Here is a 23,385-nt window from a genome sequence, read left to right on the forward strand (position 1 = left end):
CATGTTTGGTCTGTAGTCTACTTTCAGTATGCTTCTCTCAACCTGGGAGGATCCTCCGAACACCCTTTATTTGGTGCTCCTTTCTCTATCTGAGCTCCCTTTTCCCTTAGAATGTGTGGCTAGCCTCCAAGCCATGGATCAAAACTCCTGGTACTAATCTCGACCACTCTTGGGTGTTAATCTCCTATTTTGTTACTTTATGTTCCCCACATGAATGCAATCTTTCTATGTCTATCCCTCTCTTTCTGACTCATTTCGCTTAACATGATACTTTCCATGTAGTACCACTTGTATGTAAATTTCATGACTTCATCTTTTCTAACAGCTACATAGTACTCCATTGTGTAGATGTACCAAAGTTTCTTTAACCAGTCATCTGTTCTCGGGCACTCAGGTTTCTTCCAGATTCTGGCTACACAACACCCAAAATGAGAGAGAGAATAAAAGGGAACACCCTGCCACAGAAGCAGGGTGGGATGGGGGGATGGGGGGGTGGAAGGGATACTGGGAGCCATGGTGGTGGAAAATGGGCACTGGTGGAGGGATGGCTGTTTGATCATTGTACAATTGAAACCCAAGCACAAAAATTTGTAAATCTACAACTGTACCTCATGCTGTTTCACTAACATAAATTTAAAACTATATATAAATGATGGAGAATGGGCACTGGTGGAGGGATGGGTACTGGGTACTGGATCATTATATAACTGAAACCCAAGCACAAAAATTTGTAAGTCTACAACTGTACCTCATGGTGTTTCACTAATAATATTTTTTTTAGAAAAGAGTTTTCAAAGACTAGCATCTTTTTGTGACAATTTTCTCTTGGCGTTCTTCGCACAATCATGAAGGTGCTGAACCAGTCAATTGTATTCCTCGTCAATGTTGACAATGAGGGCATCTTCTATGTTACTGCAATAGTGCCAAAGAGCTCCCAGTTGGTGATTGTTCTGGGAGTTCTCTTCTTAAACTTTGCAGCCCTTTCTCCCTGCTCCGTGAAGTTGAATTTTGCACAAAGGAGACGGTGGATCCCGTTTGGAATTTTGGGACAACAGCGGCATGGTCAGGCAAAACCGTCGATTAAATTATGATATTGTCAGTTTCTTTGTGGAACCCTCCACCAGGAGACTCCCAAGTCCAACGTTTAGATTCAGCCTTCTGGAAACTAGGCAGCAAATTAAAATAGTCTCTGATAGTCAAAAATATTAATCTCAAAGAGATGGAAACCACACAGTTAATCTTAACAATTTATTAGTTTTTATATGTTACTATGCTAGGAAAATATTAATATGTTTAGATTCACATTGTTATGTAAACAACCCAAGTGTCCAAGAACACATGATTGGGTTATATATATTATATATATATATACGTGTAATACACACACATAATTGAATACTATTACTAGATTCTAAGATGAAATCAATCATACAAATTGTTTCTGCGTGGATGGATCTAGAGAATATCATGCTGAATAAAATTATTAAGAAGGAGAGGAACAGATACTGAATTATCTCTTTCATATATCTGAAGTAAACATAGCTAAGAAGTAGCAAATACCCAAAGTCAACAGAAACTTGGTCATTAGTAGGAAGATTTTCATAGTAGGGGAAGAGGAAGATATTTGTTTGTGTGTGTGTGTGTGTGTGTGTGTGTGTGTGTGTGTGTGTGGATACTTGGACCTTGGTTGAGGGAAGTGGACACTCTGGTGGAATCTGTGGTTCTGGAAATCCTTTCATTAACAGTCTAGTAACTCATGGTGGCTAAAATTAAAAAAAATAAACAGGTACACGGAGGCTTGATGTTAGATAAATTGTTAAGTTTATCTTACCAATTTTTTAGTTTTTATAATTATTAGAGTATGAGAATGTTAAGATATATAGAGGATTAATGACATACACGAAGATCTTTCTTCTAATTTTTTTCTCAGTTTAGCAAAGTGCTCAAGAGTTTCTCTTGGCTCATTGCTTGGGGTTCAGTTCAGGTGGCATTCATGGAACAATGTCAGACTGGGGATTGAATTTGGTTGAATTTGGGACTACCATATTCAAAACATGCAAAAGCACATTAAACTATTTCTTCAACCCCTCTATATTTCTTAGTAATTCCTTATGTATCTATAATTTTCTCAGCATAAAAATTAAAAATCACAGTGGGATTTAAACCTAATAAATAAAACACAAAGTTTAATTCTTTAATTCTGCTATACACATGTCGTATAATTGTTGGAGATGTAGAACATTACTGCTAAGTGAAGAAATACCTATTGGATTAATTTGTCTAAGTACTGACTTGTCAGAATCCAATTCCCATCATCAAGACTTCCTCCTGGTGATGATGGTGTTGGTGTACAGTTTGGAGGGCTATATCCAGCATCGCATTGACAATGAAAGCGTTCATTGCAAATCTAAAACCAAAATTAAGTAATAATTGAAAGTACTTTGCATAAACATAAAAATTAGTGTCTTACTTATTATGTTAAATACAAATAAATTATTAAATTAGTATAACTTATAATGCTATAGTAAAAATAATGTGCAAAATAGAGATGAAATATAATAAATGTAAATTTAATATATTATTAAATATTGCAGATAATTTTTTGAATTTAGTATCTTTTTGGTAGGTAACATTTAAAGACAATTGAATTATTCTTGTAAAGAAAATCATAGTATACTACCAAGTAACATTTATAAGATTTAGATTTTGAAAATTGTTCTAGATTTTAAAAAATCATTCTGAACCAGTTAAAGAAGGAAACATAAGAATTTTTTCACACCTTTTCCCAAAGACAAAAATCATATAAAACTATGTATTGAATAATTAATTATTTCTGAGAAAAATCAAGAATGTGCTCACAAGATAAAGCGTTTAGAAATGTGCAAAATAAAAAGCCACAAATGTTGGTTTTTCAAGCGACCTCACCTCTGAGGAGTTATTCAAAAGTAGCAGAAATATTAAAATAAGGACGTTCCATTAAAGAAGTTAAGTATTCTAGGCCTATAAAAGGTGTCCCAACCCTTGCCACCTGCATAAGAACAATGATACCTGGAAACATTGAGATCTGGAAAGCAACAGGGAAATCCTAAAGTTTCTGTGTAACACAGAGTTAATTCTTAACAGGTATTCATTCACTTAGCACCCAGCACACACTTGCCTGTGAACCCCCCCCCCCCCCACACACACACACACAATAAAGTAGACAGGCACCCAAACTCATACAGGAAGAAAACTTATCAGTTGACCTTAAAAGTACCTAGAATGCAGAAAATTATCTATAGGAATGCTATTCCTAAACAGAGCTGCCATGCACCATTGTCCTATTTACACTATATAGCCACAGAGGGAGGATGCCATTTCAACATTATACCCATCACTCAAGAGTTTGTTGACTTGTAACCATAGAGTCCTTGTACTAGTCTACCTCACCAGCTCTCCACTAGAGTCAGGATCCAGTCGAACACCACTGGAGAATTGGTGAGGTAATCATACCCAGCTAGAGAGTTCTGGGTGCTTCTCTGTCAGTGACTTCGGGACAAAGCAGAGAGTACATCTGCAAGAGCAGCAAACCTTGAGCTTAGAGTCTAAGCTGCAAGAAAGTTGAGGTAAACCAAACAGGCTTCCGCACCCACCAAGTTTGTATTTATTCCTGAAGAAAGATTTCTATTCTTCTAGGTCTCTGGAATGAGGAACAGGAAGCAGTCGCTGAAGGAAACAAGTAATACAGCAAGTAAGGTCCTTGCCTTGTACATAGCTGACCTGGGTTCAATTCCCTGAATCACATATAACCCTCTGAGCACCATAAGAAGTAATCCTTGAGTGAAGAAAAAAACGTAAGCCCTGAGACCCGCTGAGTGTGCCCTGAGCCCTTACTTCCCCTCCCCCCCAAGAGAAAAGAAATATGCAGCTCAGATCAGCCAGTGACTTAACTCAATAAGCTCGACACAGCAAAATCCCAGTCCTGACCCAGTTACTGTGGAATTGGTGAATGAAATCATCATCGACACCTCACCATCACAGGATGGCTAATCTTGTGCCTATTATCCACACAGCATTAAAAACAATAAAAGAATGCATAAACCCACTTGCATTGATGGATAATGTCAAAAGTGTGAAGTATATCAAAGGTTTTTGCTATCATTGGTGGGAAACATAAAGTGCCAATGACTAGCACTGTCATTAAATTGAAATAAACTATACAGGAAAATCCCAACAAGAAAAAGAAATAGTGAGATAACTATTTCTCAGAGTCTCCTGCCCCCACGCCTGGCTGTCCTCGCCGGGACCCCTTGGAGGGGAGTGGGTTGAGTTTCCCTTCCCACCCCGACCAGGGCTCCAGCAGCCAGAGACCTGCAGAACCAGCCACCACCATGCTGAGATCACTCTCCGCACACATGAAGGTACCAGCAGAGGAACAAAGGCATGCGGGTCCCGGGACTGAGATCTCCAAGCCTACTTGGATCGGGGCTGAGGATCCTCCACCCAGATCCTCCAAATTCCAGTAGGCGGGGGTCACACCCACCAACTGGCCCCCTGGCGCCGTGTAATTCCATCAACGGCCAAGACTCAGAGACTATAAAACCCAGCTCCTGGAAGCGTGTGGCTGCATTTGCGGCCGCACGACATCTTATTATCTCATTCCTACTTTGGACAAACTGGCAGGCTACCAAATGTAACCTGCCCACACGGCAGAGTCTGGCAAACTCCCCGTGGTGTACCCAATATGCCGTATACCGGTAACAATGATGGGTCTCATTCTCCTAACTCTGAAAGAGCCTTGAATATGGCACTTTTTAAAAAGTCTCAGGGCTAGGACAAAGGAGACATTACTGGGGTCTGCTCGAGGCAATCGACGAATAACAGGATGGTCGTGATCATCATGATCGAGATAACTTTAGTAAGAAATCACTGAAACTTAAAAAGCATAGTAGGGAAACTAAAAACATTATGGAGAGAATAAGCGGTAGATTGATGGAAGCAGAGGATAAATAATTATGCTCAAGAACAAAATAAAAGAAACAATTGAAGAGAACATAATGAAAAATTTTTTAAAAAGTCTTTGTGAACAGTTTCTGTGAGAACATTAACTTGCTAACAAAGTCTGACACAGACATTACAAAGAAAAATATTACTTATTAATACCCCATATGAACATAGATGCAAAGATCATCAAAAGGAACCTAGTAAAGTAGAGCAGCAGCACTGCACTGAACTGTCCTCCCACTGTTCATCAATTTGCTGAAGTGGGCTCAGTAACATCTCCATTGTGAGATTTGTTACTGTGCTTGGCATATCGAATATGTCATGGGTAGCTTGTCAGGCTCTGCTGTGCAGGTGAGATACTCTTGGTAGCTGGCTGGGCTCTCCAAGAGGGGCAGAGGAATAAATCATACATTACAATAAAATAGGATTTATCCCAGGCATACAAATATGATTCAAGATACTCAACTCAATTAATGTAATATACTAAACTGTATAACACTGTCCTCCCATTGTTCATCAATTTGCTTGAGTGGGCACAGTCATGTCTCCATTGTGAGACTTATTGTTACTGGGTTTGGCATATCGAATACGTCACATGGAGCTTGCCAGGCTTTGCCATGAAGGCTGTATTCTCTCAGTAGCTTGCTGAGCTCTCCGAGAGGGTTGAAGGTATAGAACCAAGGTCAGTCGCATGTAGGTCAAACACCCTGCCACTGTGCTATCACTCCAGCCCATACTAAACTAATAAAAGAAAACATAAAATTATATGATCATTGCTTTTAGTTGGGGAGAAAGCATTTGCCATTTTTAACACCTGTTTGTAATAAATACTATCAACAAAGTGGAGATTAAGGAAATTTTACACAGTTAAATTGTAAATTATATACAACCAATTTACAATTAATGACTATACTTAATGGGGAAATTTGAAAGCATTTCCTATAAGATCAAGCACAAAACAAGGATACCACTTTCACTGCTATCATTTAATATAATATGGGAAGGCATAGTCACAATAAAATAGAAAGAGAAAATAAAAAGATTTAAATGGTATATGAAGAGACAACTGAGAATTATTCACATAAAATGTTATTTTATACTTAAAAACTCTTAACATCAACCAAAAATCTCTTAGAGTCTTAAACTTTAATAATATAAATAAATTTTGAAAATTTATGCAAATAAATATGTAGCATTCTTATATGTAAATAAGATAGAAAATAAAAACATTTAAAAGGCCCTTTGTCATGTGAGAAAAAAACATTAAGTATCTAGGAATATGCTCAGCAAAAGTGGTGAAAGAAGTACCTAATAAAAATCATAAATTTCCAACAAAATAAATAAAGTACAGAAAGTGGAACCATTTCCCTTGTTCACTCTGATTAGAATAATTAATATTATTAAAATAACCATCTTTTCCAAAATCATAAAATTTGAATGAAAACATAAAACTCCCAAAGAGCCAAAGTAATTCTTTTAAAATAGAACATTCAGAGTTATCTTCAATGATTTGATGCCATTGGTCAAGCAAAGAGAAGATAAACAAATAGGACAACATCAAATTAATAAGCTTCTGCACCACAAAAGAAATGATTCACTACAAAAAATAAAAAGTAACCTATAGACTTGGAGAAAATATTTATCTACCATCCATTTGACAAAGTGTTAATTTCCAAAATATATAGAGCACTGGCAAATCTTAACCAACCTATCAAACAAACAACTAGCTAACTCCATCAAATATGGGGAGAAGAGATGACTAGAAACTCTCTCAAAGAAGCCCAGCAGATGGACAACAGGTACATAAATATTCCCTGAATTACTGATCATCAGTGAAATACAAAGCAAAATAACAAGAAGATATTGCTTCACAAGTGATCTAGGAACACGTGACAAATAATAAATACAACCAATGTTGGTGTGAATATGGGGGAAAAGGAAACATCATGCCTGCTGATGGGGATGCACATTGGTTAATAATTTCTGGAAAGCAGTATGCACATTTCTTAATAAAGAAAGAATTTAACTTCTATATGCTCTGACAAAACCACTCTGGGCATCTACCCAGATGCCCTGAAAACTCTACTCCCTAAATAAATTTATTAGGGATTGGTGTGTACACTAATTATTGGTTAAGAGAACAATAGAGTAAGAAGTACTAATGCTTATCAACATGGGTACACCAAAAGAAGGGGCAGAAATGTTTATAAATCTTCTCACAGATCTAAGAAACACATTGACAGAGACACAATTTTGCATTCACCATTTGAGAGGTCAGCCAGACAGAATATCAGTAAAATTACAAGAGCCCAAAATGAGAAAATGATAAAACTTGTATTAATTTATTAATTCAAGACCCTCTATTCTCAAGAATTTTATTACATCTTTTTCTCTAAAGGACATGAAATACTTCTCTGGCAGATCACATACTAGAGTGTAACTTAAACAACTATAATTGAAACATGCATAATTTCAACCATTTATAAACACAAAACTACTGTCTTCTCATACCACAGTATCATGAAAGTCGAATTAATATAAAAATGGGGGGTGGAGGGACTTCAGTAGTTGGAAGCTGAACACTGCATAGTAACTATAAAAGTGGAATGAAAAAATTCTCTTGAAACTAACAAATATGAGAAAATGAACTAACAGAATCTATGAGACACAGAAAAGCTATTCCCCCCCCCCCCGAAAAAAAAATTCATTGCTATAAAGGCCCACATTGAGAAAGAAAAAAAGCTCAAATCGAAACTTAAATACATATCTTAAAACACCTGGAGTTGAATAACAAATGGATCCCAATACTAGAAAGAAGAAAATAAAATTAGAGCAGAATTTAATGATACAGAAATCAAGAAAGCAATGCAGAGTCAATAAAATCAGTAGCTGGTTCTTAAAAAAAATGACAAATCATTGACTAAAGTCATGAGTGAAATCATGAAAAATGCCTTTATATATCATATCAATGGGCTGGAGTGATGGCACAGCGGTAGGGCGTTTGCCTTGCACGCAGCCAACATGGCCGACCCGAGTTTGATTCCTCCGCCCCTCTCAGAGAGCCCGGCAAGCTACTGAGAATATCTTGCCCACACGGCAGAGCCTGGCAAGCTACCCGTGATGTATTCGATATGCCAAACACAGTAACAACAAAGTCTCCAATGGAGACGTTACTGGGCCCACTCGAGGAAATCAATGAACAACGGAAGGACAGTGACAGTGATATCATATCAGAGACAAAAGGAAAGAAATTACAATAGACGACTCAGAAATTCACGATGCAATTTGAGTTTACTATGTGATGAGTAACTTTATATGATTAAGTTGAATAACCCTGAAAAAATTTCCTGACTAAGTTGATCTCCATGAACTGAATGAGGAGGAAATAGAAAACCTGAGCAGGCCAATCACAGGTAAGAAAATTGAAAAAGTAATTGGGAATCTTTCAAAGAATAAAACTTGAGTTCAGGTAAGTTGTGTCAACCCTTTGAAGAAGAATTACTACCTTTACTCATTAAATTCTTCCAAAATGCTAAAAAAAAAAAAAACAAGGATCCTTCTTAACAGTTTCTATGATTCCAGCATTGCATTAAAATCCAAATTTCAGATATTACTGGAAACACAAATTTCTGACCAATTTCCCTAAGGAACAATTATGCAAAATCCTCAACAAATTCTAAAGAATATTAGCCAACCATAACAAGAAAATCATACACCATGATCAAGTAGGATTATCCCATAAATGTAAGAATATACCACAAATCAGTTAGATAAAAAGAAATATAAAAATTATATGATTATATCAGTCAATGAAGAGAAAGGTTTTGACAAAATCCAATACCATTCATGATAAAGACCCTCAACAAAATAATATTCTTAGGAACCATCCTCAAGAATTTAATGGTCATCTAAAACAAACTCACAGTCACTATCATTTTCAATAGTAAAAGATTAAAATTATTAACAAATCAAGATGTCCACTTCCATCGCCTTCTTTATTTAATATAATATTAGAATCCCTAGCAACAGAAATCAGGCAAGAAAATAAATCAAAGGTATACTAATAGGAAAAGAAGTCAAACGGTCCTCATTTGCAGATGACATGGTAGAACACCCTAAGGAGTCTGTTACAAAGATCTTAGAAACATTAACCAATACAGCAAAGGACAGGTGGCAAAGTCAACACAAAAAATAAATTGTCACATTCTTATAGACAAATAATCAAATATAGAGAAAGAGTTCAAAGTGTCTATTCCATTTACCATAATGTCCAAAAAAATCAAGTATCAATGTTCCAACACAATAAACAATGAGAGGGACCTAATAGCATGAAAACTCTTCGGAAAGTCTCTTTTGAAAGATATGAAAAACCTTAAAAAATGGAAAACATTCTGTATTGTCAAAATAACCTTCCTATTCAAATTATTATATAAATTCAATTCAATTACTATCCAAATTCTAATGTCAATCTTTTAGGACACAAAACAATGACCAATAATAAAGTTTTTATGAGGTAGGGGGCTAGGAGTGATAGTACAGTGGATAGAGAGTTTGCGTTGCAGATGGCCAATTCTCGTTTGATCCTCTGCACCCAATATGGTCTACTAAGAGTGATCACTGAACACAGAACCAATATTAAACATTGTATATGTGGTCCGTAAAGAAAAATTATGATTTTTATAGACCCATAGAATATCCCTAACAATCAAAGCCATGTTGAGAAATTAGAAATTGGGAATCAAGTCATTACCTAATTTGAAATTAAGTAATAAGGTAAAGGTAAAGGTAAAGGCCCTCCCGTTTATCATCGATTTGATCAAGCGGGCCCAGTAACATCTCCATTGGAGACTTTGTTGTTACTGTGTTTGGCATATCGAATACGTCACGGGGAGCTTGCCAGGCTCTGCCGTGCGGGCGAGATACTCTCGGTAGCTTGCCGGGCTCTCCGAGAGGGGTGGAGGAATCAAACTCGGGTCGGCCATGTTGGCTGCGTGCAAGGCAAACACCCTACAGCTGTGCTATAGCTACTGGAATAAGGACACTCTCCAACCAATGGTTTTAAATCAGTTACCTAAAGACAAGTCCCAGTTGTGTGGTCATCTAATTTTCAACAAAGGAGCTTTGAAACATGAAATGCAGTAAAGATAGCCTCTTCAACAAATGGAGTTTGGGAAACTGGAAAGCTACAAGTTAAAAAAAAAAAAAAACCAAAGAAGTTGACTCTATATCTCACACCTTTTAGAAAACCCAACTCAAAGTGAACCAAAGGCTTTAATATCATACCAGAACCTATAAAATAGATATATAGTACAATATAGACAGAATGCCCACAAGCCTGTACTTTCAAGGTGTTCTTAATGATACAGTTCTATTATAAAAGAAAGACCACTGAAACAAAATGATACAGTTCTATTATAAAAGAAAGACCACTGAAACAAAAGTAAACAAAAGAAACTGCATTGAAATAAAGAACCTCTGCAAGGCAAAAGAAACACAGCATAATATTAAATGACATCATCCTCAAGAAATTAATGGTCATCTATAACAAACTCGCAGCCACTATCATTTTCAGTAGTTAAAATCTAAAATTATTAACAAAGCAAGATGGGAGATAATGTTCACACCAATACACAAGATGAAGAGTTATTAACCAAAAGTTCTATCAAAAAATGGGGAAAAGAAATAAAGACAATTATTTTAAGAAAACATAACAGATGCATAAATATATGCTCATCATCACTTATCAAGAAAATCCCAAGAAAGACTACAATGAGACATCACACATCAATGAGAATTGCACAAATCAAAGGAACTGGAAACAATCTGTGTTGGCAGGTATTCGTTGTAGAAGGAGCTCTCATTCACTACTCCTGGGAACAACCACGCTGTTGTCTGGTTCAAACCCTGCGGGGAAACTGTAGGATGACATTGCTTTGTCCTTTTCTTTTGCCACAAAGAGCTTAGGTTTATTGGGTCACACCCATCCCAGTGCTCGAGTCACTCCCATTCTTTTGTTTATTTGTCACTACTTCTCTATGCTCTCTTCCCCAAACAGTTAATCATCTTATTCCCCTAATCAGATTCTGTTAATTAATAAGGTCAGATCTTTCTAGGACACTGAACTTGTATTATAAGTTAATATTGTCTTTCTCCTCTCCTTACATCTTTTGAATAGTTTACTTTAAATCAATGTTCTTTCGTATAGACACAAGAAGACAATAAATATTATGCTTTTGTAACTTGAGATTTAGTTGGCTTCGAATATTATTCATTCCTGGGTATCTGCTTTCTCAACTTAAGCCTCAGTTGCCCTCACTTCCAAGCGCCCCCAAAAGCAGGACCCCAAGAGGAACTGGATGGAACCAGGGCAAGAGGTAAGCTATGTGCTACTCTGGCATCAAGATGGGCCTGGCCAAAATGACAATTCTTAACTATAAATTAAGAGTTTGATCATGGACAAATGCTGTCATGATCCAAAAGTAACCATGAGATTAGGATCCTGCTAGGGATAGGAAAGACTAATCTGGCCTGAGCACTGTAGTCTGAGATCGGGATGACCCCAGGAGAGCAATTCTATAACCTTAATGAATCTCTTACTGTGTCCATACAAAATGACTAATATTATGAATGCTTATATATTTGTTGGACAAGGAGAGGAGAAACACACCCATGGAATTCAGCCCTTGGGTGGGTCAACCTGCTGAAAGAGAATCTGTCCTAGAGGAAGCATTCCCTGAGGGAAAGATATTTATCCCTATTGACTGTGACCACACCTATGTGTAAGTCCAGCCCCTCATGGTTTGGAGATTTAATGAGACTGTAAGAGTGGGTTGGGGGCGGGGTGGGGGGAAAGATCAAGCGTAACAACCAGAGCCAGAGCCAGGAGAGAGTCTGCAAACACACAACCTTCAGCGTACATAGTGTACATAGTATGGTGATTTCTTAGAAAATTAAGAATAGAGCTTTTCTAGGACCCAATATTTAATTTCTTTGTATCTACCCTCAGAAACACAGAACATTGCTTCAAAAGCACATATGCACACTATAAAAATTTTTCACTGCAGCACTTCATACAATAGCTAGGATACAGAATCATCCCAGGGTCCAATCACAAGTGAAGTAATAATTAAGTAATGAAGTAATCAAAGTGATATATATATATATATATATATATACAAAAAATGGAATAGAAAGCTGCTGCAAGGAATGATAATTTCATCATACAAATTGTTGCAACTTGGATGGAATTGGAGGATATGGTGTTTAATGTAATAAATTTAATGTAATCAGAAAAAAAAAACACCAAATATAGGATGTCACTTATTTGTGATACATAGAATGGGAATAAAAGCTGTAAAAGAGGGGATATACTTTAATTTTCTTGACCCCAGGTTACAGACAGCAGAAAGAGCAAAGAAAAAATTGGGGGAGGAGAATAAGAAAAGGTGGACAGGAGGTAACAGGGGAGGGGTAGGTGAAAGGGGCCTCAGGGGTTGTAAAGGTTTGGTGTATATAATATATACATAGAATCAACAACATTGAAACCATAAGACCCAACGTACAACAGTCAAACTAAAATATGTGTCTATTTAAAAAGGAGGCTGTGAATTGGGAAGGAATCTGGAGACAAAGATGGAGGGAAACTGACTGACGGTGGGACAATTTTGCAAATCTTGGTGCTTAGTAAAACAGTAAAATTACAAAGCAATTGTATTATTTGTCAAATACTGTGTAGCAATCAGATAATTAAACCTTACACAGGAGAAAACTGACAATAATCCAGAAATAAAAGTCATTGCACAAACAGAAAATTCTTAAATTATGACATTAAATTAAAATTAATAAATGAAACAAAATATATTGTAAATAATGAGATATGTAACCTAATTTGGAAAAAATATTTAATAAAATACAGATAGATATGTTACTCTTTCTAGATTGCTAACAAAAAATGATGTCTCAATATATCAAGAGATGTAAGTCACAATATTAAAGGTAGACAAATTCTTTGATACCATTAAAAATTTGAAAAATTTATAAACAACTTAGTAGTTTCAAATGAGTTGAATAGTATAAAAGCAAATGCTAAATATCTTTTAAAAAGACCGAAGAAATATAGAATTATTGCTAAATAAATGTAAATACAAGTATTTTTAGATTGTTTAGAGATTAAAAACTGATAATATAGTCTGAAAAGAAAATCTGAGTAGTGTATATACCAATTCATTGGATTTTATGGCTCAGAATTTAATAAATCATATACATAATATACAAGCTGTGCAATAATGGCTCTATTCTTGATTGACAATAGTTGAGCAAATATATAACCTTACTAATGACTATAAAATAATGTCTTTTCCAATGCAGTATGGAAGAAATAAATTATTTAAAAAAATTGAAACTAAAAATGAAATAGATAACTATTAATACATGTGTAATCCTTAATAAAACCATTTCAAAAAATTTCAGTCCTAATCACATTAGAATACACTATTTCATACAGTTTTTTTTGTTTTGTTTTGTTTTTGCTTTTTGAGTCACACCCAGTGATGCACAGGGGTTACTTCTGGCTTTGCACTCAGATTACTCCTGACGGTGCTCAGGGAACCATTTGGGATGCTGGGAATCGAACCCGGGTCAGCCATGTGCAAGGCAAAAGCCCTAACTACTCCAGCCACTCATACAGTATTTTTAACAAAAAAAATTCAGTGTATCTTACAAACCTCAAGACAATCTAATGGAGTGGAAAATTTATATACATAAGTAGATAGAGGCATTTACATTGATAACTAGTTTTCCAAAATGGATTTCCTTATCTAACAATTCTGAACCATATTATAGTTTAATAAATGTCACTGATATGATTCAACATAGTTATATTTAAAGATAACTCATCATTACATACCCCATGTCCATGGCAATGTTTATTAGAGACACAATTTTCTAGTATATTTAATCTACTTCTGTATCCTGTGACAGAAATGCAATCTTCTTCGTTACAAAACTGTAATGTTAAAACAACAACAAAAACTTTGAATTGAGCATCAAGTTGAACAATGGCTGCAGTGCAAAAATTAGATGCTTAAACACACAGAACAGAATACCTGCATTAAGTCACTACAAAAATCCAATTTAATCCTTGACTATACAGTAGTTTCCCTTTTCCTTTTGTACCAACTAGTTGGTCTTATAATATAAATCACTATTTATGAAACTTTTTCCAAGCTACATCCTTCTCCAAACCTGGTTTCTTTTCTGTGCTTCTCATTCCACTGGTTAGTCCCCTATCTTGTGCTATGAAACTCCACTTACAAGATTTTCATGAATGACCATGTGGCATCACAGGGGACCATATGATCATTGAGAAATTTGGGTCTAAAGAACAATATTATTCCAGCCATTTGGTTCGTTCCTCTAGATACCATATATTAGTAAAAACTTGTAAAGTTTGTCTTCTCCAACATACTTACTTTACCAAAAATACTCTTTAGGTCCACCCTTGTTATAGAAACAATATTTCATCTTTCCCCTGAATAAGTGAACTGTGTTCTCTTGTGCATATATATAATATTATCATTGTCCAATAATCTGCCCATGGATTGTTTCAAATACAAACACATATCTAATATATAATAATATATTAAATAGGGACGTATAACAATGCCTTTCAAAATTAGTATTTTACAAAATTTTTTAAAATCACTGAAATTTTAATTTTTGTTAAATTGAGAAACCTTATTTATTCATTTATTTATTTACTTTTCAATTTTAGCTCCACTTAGCAGTGTTCAAAACTTACTCCTGGTGCATTCGGGGATCATATGGAGTGCCAGGGTCTGAACCTGGGTCTGCTTAAAGCAAGGCAAGCACTTTACCCTCCATACTATCCCTCCAGTCCCTTTATTTCTACTTTACATACCGTGTCAATTTGCACTTTTATCATTAGCATATCAATGTTCCCTTCTCGTATTCTCTCTAACTTCTCTTTATTATTTTGGATAATATAATATTGTCAGAGTTGTGAATGGATATGTAATTTATTTTACCTAACTATGCAGAGCCTGTCAAGCTCCCCGTGGTGTATTCGATATGCCAAAAACAGTAACAAGAAGTCTCACAATGGAGACGTTACTGGTGCCCGCTCAAGCAAATCGATAAATAACAGGAGGACAGTGTTATCTAACTATAAGAAGATGATGAAAAATTTTTTATGTACCAATTGCAGATCTCTATGTATTTCACGGGAAATTGTATTCTCATAATACAATAAGATACAAAGGCAAAAATACAATCCATGTTTTATTAGAAATACCAATACACAGAATTCCCATGGACGATTCAAATAGAATTTTCTGTTGTCTTGCGTTTAGAGTCAAACTCAGCAGTGCTTATGGCTTAATCCTGGCTCTGTACTTCCTGATCATTTCTGACCAGGGTCAGAAAAACATATGGAGTTGAACCTTGGTTGGGCATGTGAAAGACTAGAAACTTACCTACTGCACTCTTTCACCAGCCCCCAGAAAGAATTTTTGTTTTGAAATTTCTGCCCTGAGGTGAATTTTTAAATTGTTATGAACCATGTTCAAATTTTATTTTTAAAAAAGACCCCATGGATAATATGTATATACTGAAATTCATGACGGACCTATATTTGGCACTTAACATTTTATCTTTATTATAATACATTATAGCTACTCTATGTCAATGTATATTTATATCTAAAAATTAATTTAATGTCAGCACATAGAAATAAATTGTTATTTTAGACTGTAGCACAGTCCTCCCATTGTTCATCAATTTGCTTGAGCGGGCACCAGTAATGTCTCTATTGTGAGACTTGTTGCTAGTGTTTTTGGCATATCTAATACATCACGGGTAGCTTACCGGGCTTTGCCATGTCGGTGGGATACTCTCGGTAGCTTGCTTGCTGGGGTCCCTGAGAGGGGCAGAGTAATCGAACCCAGTTTGGCCGCATGCAAGGCAAATGCCCTATCCTCCAGCCCTATTTTAGACTATACTTATAAAATACTTTCTTTCTAAATGATATGATAATGTTTTTATAACCATGATTTCTCTTTCGTAAATCTATTGTCAATGTCAAAAACAATCGCTGAACATTCACTTGCATTTCATTTAATCATAAGTGAACCATTTTATGAACATTGGCAAATGTTGAATTTTATGCTTTTTATGTTTTATGTGTATAAATAAATATGTATTACCATATATTTCAATATGCATTGCTGCTAATTTATACATTCACGAATACAACCATCCTGTTGTTCATCGATTGCCTCGAGCAGGCCCCAGTAACGTCTCCTTCGTCCTAGCCCTGAGATTTTTTTTTTAAAAATGCCATATTCAATGCTCTTTCAGGGTTAGGAGAATGAGACCCATCATTGTTACTGGTATTTGGCATATTGGGTATACCACGGGGAGTTTATAATTTATACATTATAATACAAATATTTATTATGGTGAACATATATTTTGTAGGGTGTTTTTGAGCAATTACTGAATGCCCAGAAGTTTGAAATGACTTTGTTTCATTATCTGAACTTTTAATTATGATAAACTAGTTCAAGCACTCAGTTCCAAAATAAATGTTTGAATTTTGTGGTCAGACCAGACATGAATCTTCAGACAATACATACTCCTGATCAATTTGTTATAAAATATAACTGCTATGATTTATACTTCAGTATTGATAATTTGCTAAATTGCTTCACAGAACTGAGAAAATAGTTTTTTTATGTATATCAGTTTATTATAAAAAGACTCAGGAACACCTAAAGTTAATTAACAACATAGGACTAAGAATCTTTTGATCATCAAGTGATGGGAGATGAGGGCCACAAGTTAGAAATTACAGATTCTCTCAGAGCACATGAAGAAATCAAAGAAGAAATCTTTCTTCTATTTCATTGGGGATTTTTTATATCCCTATGTACAAATGAAACAATAAAGTAGAAGAAGAAGAAGAAATTTTTTAAGACTCAGTTTCCTAAGAGTGTCTCAAAAAATGAGTACCTGGGAATATGCTTAGTAAAACAGGTGAAGAAGTTACGCAAACAAAACTATGTGGTGCTATTTTAAAAATATAAAAGACACAAAGAAATGGAAACACATCCTCTGTTAAAAGATCAAAAGCATGAATAATGCAGAAATTACCACCCTTTCCAAATCACTATAGACATTCAATGTCACTATTACTGTCACTGTCCTCCCGTTGTATCGATTTGCTCGAGCAGGCCCAGTAACGTCTCCATCTTGAGACTTTGTTGTTACTGAGTTTGGCATATTGAATACGTCACGGGTAGCTTGCCAGGCTTTGCCGTGCAGGCGAGATACTCTCTGTAGCTTGCCAAGCTCTCCCAGAGGGGTGGAAGAATGGAACCAGGCTCAGCCTGGCCAGCTGCACAAGGCAAACACCTTACCGCTGTGCTATCGCTTCAGCCTGAAATAGTAGTACACACTCTCAAATCAATGAATTAGAATAAGACACAGAGAGAAACCACTAAGGAAAATGTTCTCAACAAGTGGATAAATCCTGGTTAATTATATGTTTGTTTGGTTTTTGTTTATAGAACTTACTACCTATGTCACATATTCATCAGAGTTTATGGCTCAGAATTTAATAAATCATATAAATAACATACAAAGGTGTGCAATGATGGCTCTTTTCTCTATTGACAGTAAAGGTAAGGTAAAGGCCCTCCCGTTGATCGTCGATTTGCTCGAGCGGGCCCAGTAACGTCTCCATTGGAGACTTTGTTGTTACTGTGTCTGGCATATCGAATACTCTCGGTAGCTTGCCGGGCTCTCCGAGAGGGGCGGAGGAATCGAACTCGGGTCGGCCATGTTGGCTGCTTGTAAGGCGAACGCCCTACCGCTGTGCTATCGCTATTGACAGTAGTTGAGAAAAAATATAATCTTAACTAATTACTATAAAATAATCTCTTTATATAATAATGAAGGGCTGGAGCGATAGCACAGCGGGTAAGGCGTTTGCCTTGCACGCAGCCAACATGGGCCGACCCGAGTTCGATTCCTCTGCCCCTCTTGGAGAGCCCGGCAAGCTCCCGAGAGTATCTCGCCCGCACGACAGAGCCTGGCAAGCTCCCCGTGACGCATTCGATATGCCAAACATAGTAACATCAAGTCTCACGATGGAGACGTTACTGGGCCCGCTCGAGAAAATCGATGAACAATGGGAGGACAGTGACAGTGACAGTATAATAATGAATACCCAAAAGTCAATTTAAAATGGGTTAATGTCCTTAATATCAGACCTCAACACATATATTGAGGAAAACAGGGAGAACCCTTGATGACATCTGGAGGCATCTTCAACAACAGAAGCATAAAAAAAATTGGGATAAATCAAATTAAGAAGTTCCTGCATCACAAAAATTTACCTGGAACAAAGATATCCCACAGACTTGGAGTAAATATTTTCTTACCACTCATACGGCAAAGGTTTTATATTCAAATAGAGAAAGCACTTGTAAAAAAGTTAACAGCAGAGCATCAATGACAAAACAACCCTAGTAATTAATGGGAGAAGAGATGGGCAGTCCTTTAAGGAAGACACACAGATGTCCAATAGCTATATGAAAAAAAATGCTATCATTAGCACCTGAGAAATGTAAATCATGAGATTAATGTGATAACACCTCACAAGTGAGACTGGGATACATACAAAAGAACATTTATAAGTGTTGATGTGGACATAGGGAAATAGGAACCATCATTCACCTTTGGTGAGAACACAGACTGCTTCAACTTCTTTGAGAAACATTGTCAAAAAAAAAAAAAAACACGAAGAACTGAACTTCCACACAACCTAGCAATTTCATTTCTTATTAGTTAATCCAAAGAAATAAAAATTCTACATCAAAAGGCATGTGTGCCTCTGTGTTCATTGTAGCACTGCTCACAGCAGTCAAGATTCAGAAACAATCCAGGTTGCTCCAAACAATTGTCTGAATACAGAAATTGTGGTATACACAATAGAATACACTTTTAAGAAAAGATGAAATCATGCCATTTGCATCTGCTTGGATGTAACTAGAAGGTTCCATGCTGAGTGAAGTCAGAGGGAGAGGGACAGGTATAGTCAAAATTTTCTTAGATGTGAAATATAAAGAAAACTAGTACAGGAGTATAAAATGACCACAGGCATCAGAACTGTAATAAAGAGTTGTTATAGAAAACTGAAAATTACCTGTTAGAGGAAAGTGGATGGAGGTGGGGTCTTTGAGATGGTTGTTATGCAGGGCAATTATATGTATGAAACTATCATGAACAGTACTTGAAATTTCTATATTTCAATGAAATTGGAGAACAAATTCTGACTTTTGAGTTATGATGTAGTAACCAAAATTTATAAAATATTAACATGCAAGAGTTTTAATTTATCTTTTTCTTTCTCATGCACAGATGCACAAACGTATACACCCAGATACACACACAAAACACACACACACATTCACACCATATATAGAATCAAGTAAAATATGCAGTTACCTTTCCATCGTCACACTTAGTACCAGTTTCCACAACTGTAATATCTTTACTTGCCCTACTTCGTAATGATGAAGATATACATATATGTTCTCCCAGGAAAGTATATTGAATATCAAGATTACTACTTTCTGCTATACGTGTATCTGTCCAGTGACAAACTAACTTTCCACAAGGTATATTCCTGGAAATGTAGGGGAAAAAATAGTATCCATATGTCATTAGAGATGCTAGATATGACATAACAGATAAATATATGAGAATAACTTTAAAAGATTACTCAGGTTAAAAATACCTAACCATTCAAAATATATATAATCTTAAGGAATATAATATCTACATATAAAAACATCTATAAATTTATCTACATATACCATTTGAATAAGTCAATTTGAAGGTACATGAACACATGCATTTAAAAATGTATAATTTTCTAAGTACTCACGCATAATCACATGGACCTCCCTTACAATTTCCAAATTTATCATTTTGTGAATTCACTTCTTGTGAACATAAATATGTTGAGAATGTAGCAGCTGAAAATATAAATAGTTTAAATTATTTTATCATTTTAAAGTGTGGTGAATAAATCATTATAGGAATATCTAAAAACAATGTTGTAATTAAAAATATAGCTCGCCATAACTTTTTATTTTCATCTTACCATAGAAGGAAAGAAAAAATGGGGCTGAAGGTCTAGTACAGCATGTACATGATTTGCACCTGACTGATCATCAGCACCCATATAACCCTCTGAGCACTGTCAGGAGTAATTATTGAGCAGAGAGCTGGGAATAACCCCTGAGCATCACTAGGTGTGACCCCAAAACAAAACAATAAAAAGAAGAAAAGGAATCATTTAGGAAAAACTAATCAGATTTCCAGCAAAATGATGCTTCACTCCCTAACATGTATAACACAATAATAGATTCAAAAATCACAGCTTCGGTGTCTAGAGGAGTTAAGGCATTTGTTTGCCTTACAGATTGCCTAAACCAGATTCAATATCAGGCACTACCTATGGTCCTTTGAGCAATTTCAGATATGACTGCTGAGCGCAGAGCCAAAAATAACCCCTGAGTTTACAGGTGTGACCAAACTTCCCTTAAATAAAACAAAATAAAACTCACAATCTTTTTTAAAACATAAAGATGAAATTTCAAGGGCTGGAGAGATAAGGTAGGGCATAAGACAGTTGCCTTACATATTCTTACCCCAGTTTAATATCCCACATCACATATGGCCCCCTATACTCCCAGGAGCAATTCCTGACCACAGAGATAAAAGTTCTGAACACAGCTGATGTAGCCCAAAAACCTAATAATAATAATAGTAGTACTGTTATCTCGTTGTTCACTGACCAGTAACGTCTCCATTGTAAGACTTGTTGTTACTGTTTTTGGCATATCGAATACGTCACAGGGAGCTTGCCAGGCTCTGCCGTGTGGGCGGGACACTTTTGGTAGCTTACCGGGCTCTCCGAGAGGGATGGAGGAATCGAACCCGGGTTGGCCGCATGCAAGGCAAATGCCCTACCCCCTGTGCTATTGCTCCAACCCCATAATAATAAACACTGCACTGTAGCACTGTCTGTTGTTCATCAATTTGCTGGAGCTGGCCCAGAAAAGTCTCCATTGTGAGACTTGTTGTTACTATGTTTGGCATATCGAATACATCATGGGCTGTTTGCCAGGCTTTGCCGTGCAGGCGAGATACTCTTGGTAGCTTGCCAGGCTCCCCGAGAGGGTCGGAGGAATCAAACCCGAGTTGGCTGGGTTGGCTGGGTCGGCTGCATGCAAGGCAAACGCCCTACCCACAGTGCTATTGCTCCAGCCCATATAATAATAAATATTATTATTATAATTAGCAACAACAGTGGAGATCAGATGGTGAGAGTAGCAGAGTCTTCAAAAGGACAAGTTCGAGAGAAATTTAGAAACTTTAGGACAAATCTAACATAGTTGACCACTGTGTACTTTTATGGGGCTGCAACTTGAGACAAAGACAAAAAGATGAAATGAGGAATCATCCTTTGGACAAAATGTCAGGGATCCTGGAACTGAGGATACTATTAGTGAGAGAAATACACACTTTCAGACATGGAAAAAGAGGGTATTCTTCAGAAAGCAGTGGGATCCAAGGGACCAGAGATTTCCAGTGAGATCAAAAGGAGTTAGGGACCATCAGCAGGAGACGTCATGGTCTGAGAAACAGTGAAGAAGCTAGTGCCCAGAGGATAATTCTCAGCACGCACACCTCTGGACACAGAAACAATGCAGCTAAAGAATATAACAGCCAGAGTAAAATATACAATGTTGGGAGATAATTTTATAAGAAATTGTAATCTAAAAAATTCAGGCGGGGTGTCCCAATGAAACTACAACAGGTCTGGCACTTGTATGTGCCCATCCAGGTTAGATTTCCAACATCCCATATCATTTCCCGAGCACTGCCAGCTGTAATTCCTTAGTACATAGCTAGAAGTAACCCGCAGCATAGGTGGGTGTGCCCCTTCCCCCCAAAATGCAGGTGGGATGCCAGAGAGTTGGTACAGGAATGCGATGCACATGCTAGCCCCAGTTTTATCCCAGGAATCCTGAACATTTTCAGGAGAGGACTGAGCACAATATAAGGATTAAGCACTAAGCACCACCTAGTGATACCCCAAAAGTAAATCAACAAAGAGAGACAGGAGTATTTATATATTATATGGCTGGAGCGATAGCACAGCAGTAGGGCATTTGCCTTGCACACAGCCAGACTGGCCGAGCCGGGTTCGATTTCTCTGCCCCTCTTGGAGAGCCCAGCAAGCTACCGAGAGTATCTTGCCTGCGATATATTCAATATGCCAAACACAGTAACAAGTCTCAAAAAAAAAAAAATGGAGATGTTACTGGGCCCGCTCGAGCGAATTGATGAACAATGGGAGGACAGTGTTTGTTTTGTTTGTTATAATTATATATTATAATAATAAATATTATAGAATGATTTTTAGTTAGAAAAAGTGGTAGTGAGAGATAGGGATATAATTAATAAGATTAAGAGCTTACTGTAATATAAGATATTTTACTGATTATAAAAACATCAAATAATGAATCAATTTTATTAATTTGAAAATTTTGTTAATAGAAGTAAAAGGTAATGTTAATGGCAATGAAATTATAGTTAAAAGTTTAAAGAATCTACTCATAGGTATAGAAAGATAAATCACAAAAAGAATAAATAAAGTAACTAACTTTAAATAATAAACTAGATCAGATGGGTTGAAACATTTTTCTTTCAAAGAGAAATTAAAACAAATAGAGACTCAAAAACATTCTTCTTATTAGTAATTGAGTCTGTTAGGAAATCAAAAAACTTAAGAAATATAAGGAGAAAAACAAAAAGGAATGCATAAATAATCAAAGTATGTGAGATGCAGTGAAACATGAACTTAAAGTTAATAGTTAACAGTCCTTTATTAAGAAGTCATAACTTGAAATAAACAAGGTAATCTTGAATCTAAACAATTAACATTAAAATAAATAAATCCAAAAGTTAATGGGAGGAAAGGAATCTTTGAAACTACATTAAGGAAAGTAAAGGCACTACAAATCAAAATTTGAATCTCCAAGTTTTCTTCAGTGATCTGATACAACTGGCAAAGACAATACAATAAAAAATAAACAAATGGAACTACATAAAATTAAAGAGCTTCTGCATTAAAAAAGAATAGGCTATATCACCCTTGACACCAGTGTTTAGAGAGGAGGAGGATGAGAAACCTGAGGTAGAAGAAAATAAAAAGAAATGGCTGAACAGGCATCAGGCTTTTAGTGATATGAGTGAGTGGTATAGCCTACATCCAAAACACAGACTGAATACAGCTGAGAACAT

General features: G+C 36.2%; 1 protein-coding gene across 1 annotated transcript in view; it reads right to left on the minus strand.

The window, feature by feature from the left end:
* Window positions 1-2,263: 2,263 nt before the first annotated feature.
* LOC130026000 (A disintegrin and metallopeptidase domain 3-like) overlaps window positions 2,264-23,385 on the minus strand; it is a 110,880-nt gene continuing 89,758 nt past the window's right edge. The window contains exons 17-19 of the mRNA XM_056116658.1: window positions 19,955-20,045; window positions 19,513-19,693; window positions 2,264-2,407 (exon numbers count right to left, since the gene is read on the minus strand). Coding sequence (XP_055972633.1) covers window positions 2,264-2,407; window positions 19,513-19,693; window positions 19,955-20,045 — 416 coding nt within the window. The remainder of the gene's footprint in view (window positions 2,408-19,512; window positions 19,694-19,954; window positions 20,046-23,385) is intronic.

Source organism: Sorex fumeus, unplaced genomic scaffold, assembly GCF_029834395.1.
Source record: "Sorex fumeus unplaced genomic scaffold, SorFum_2.1 ptg000033l, whole genome shotgun sequence".
Taxonomy (NCBI): domain Eukaryota; kingdom Metazoa; phylum Chordata; class Mammalia; order Eulipotyphla; family Soricidae; genus Sorex; species Sorex fumeus.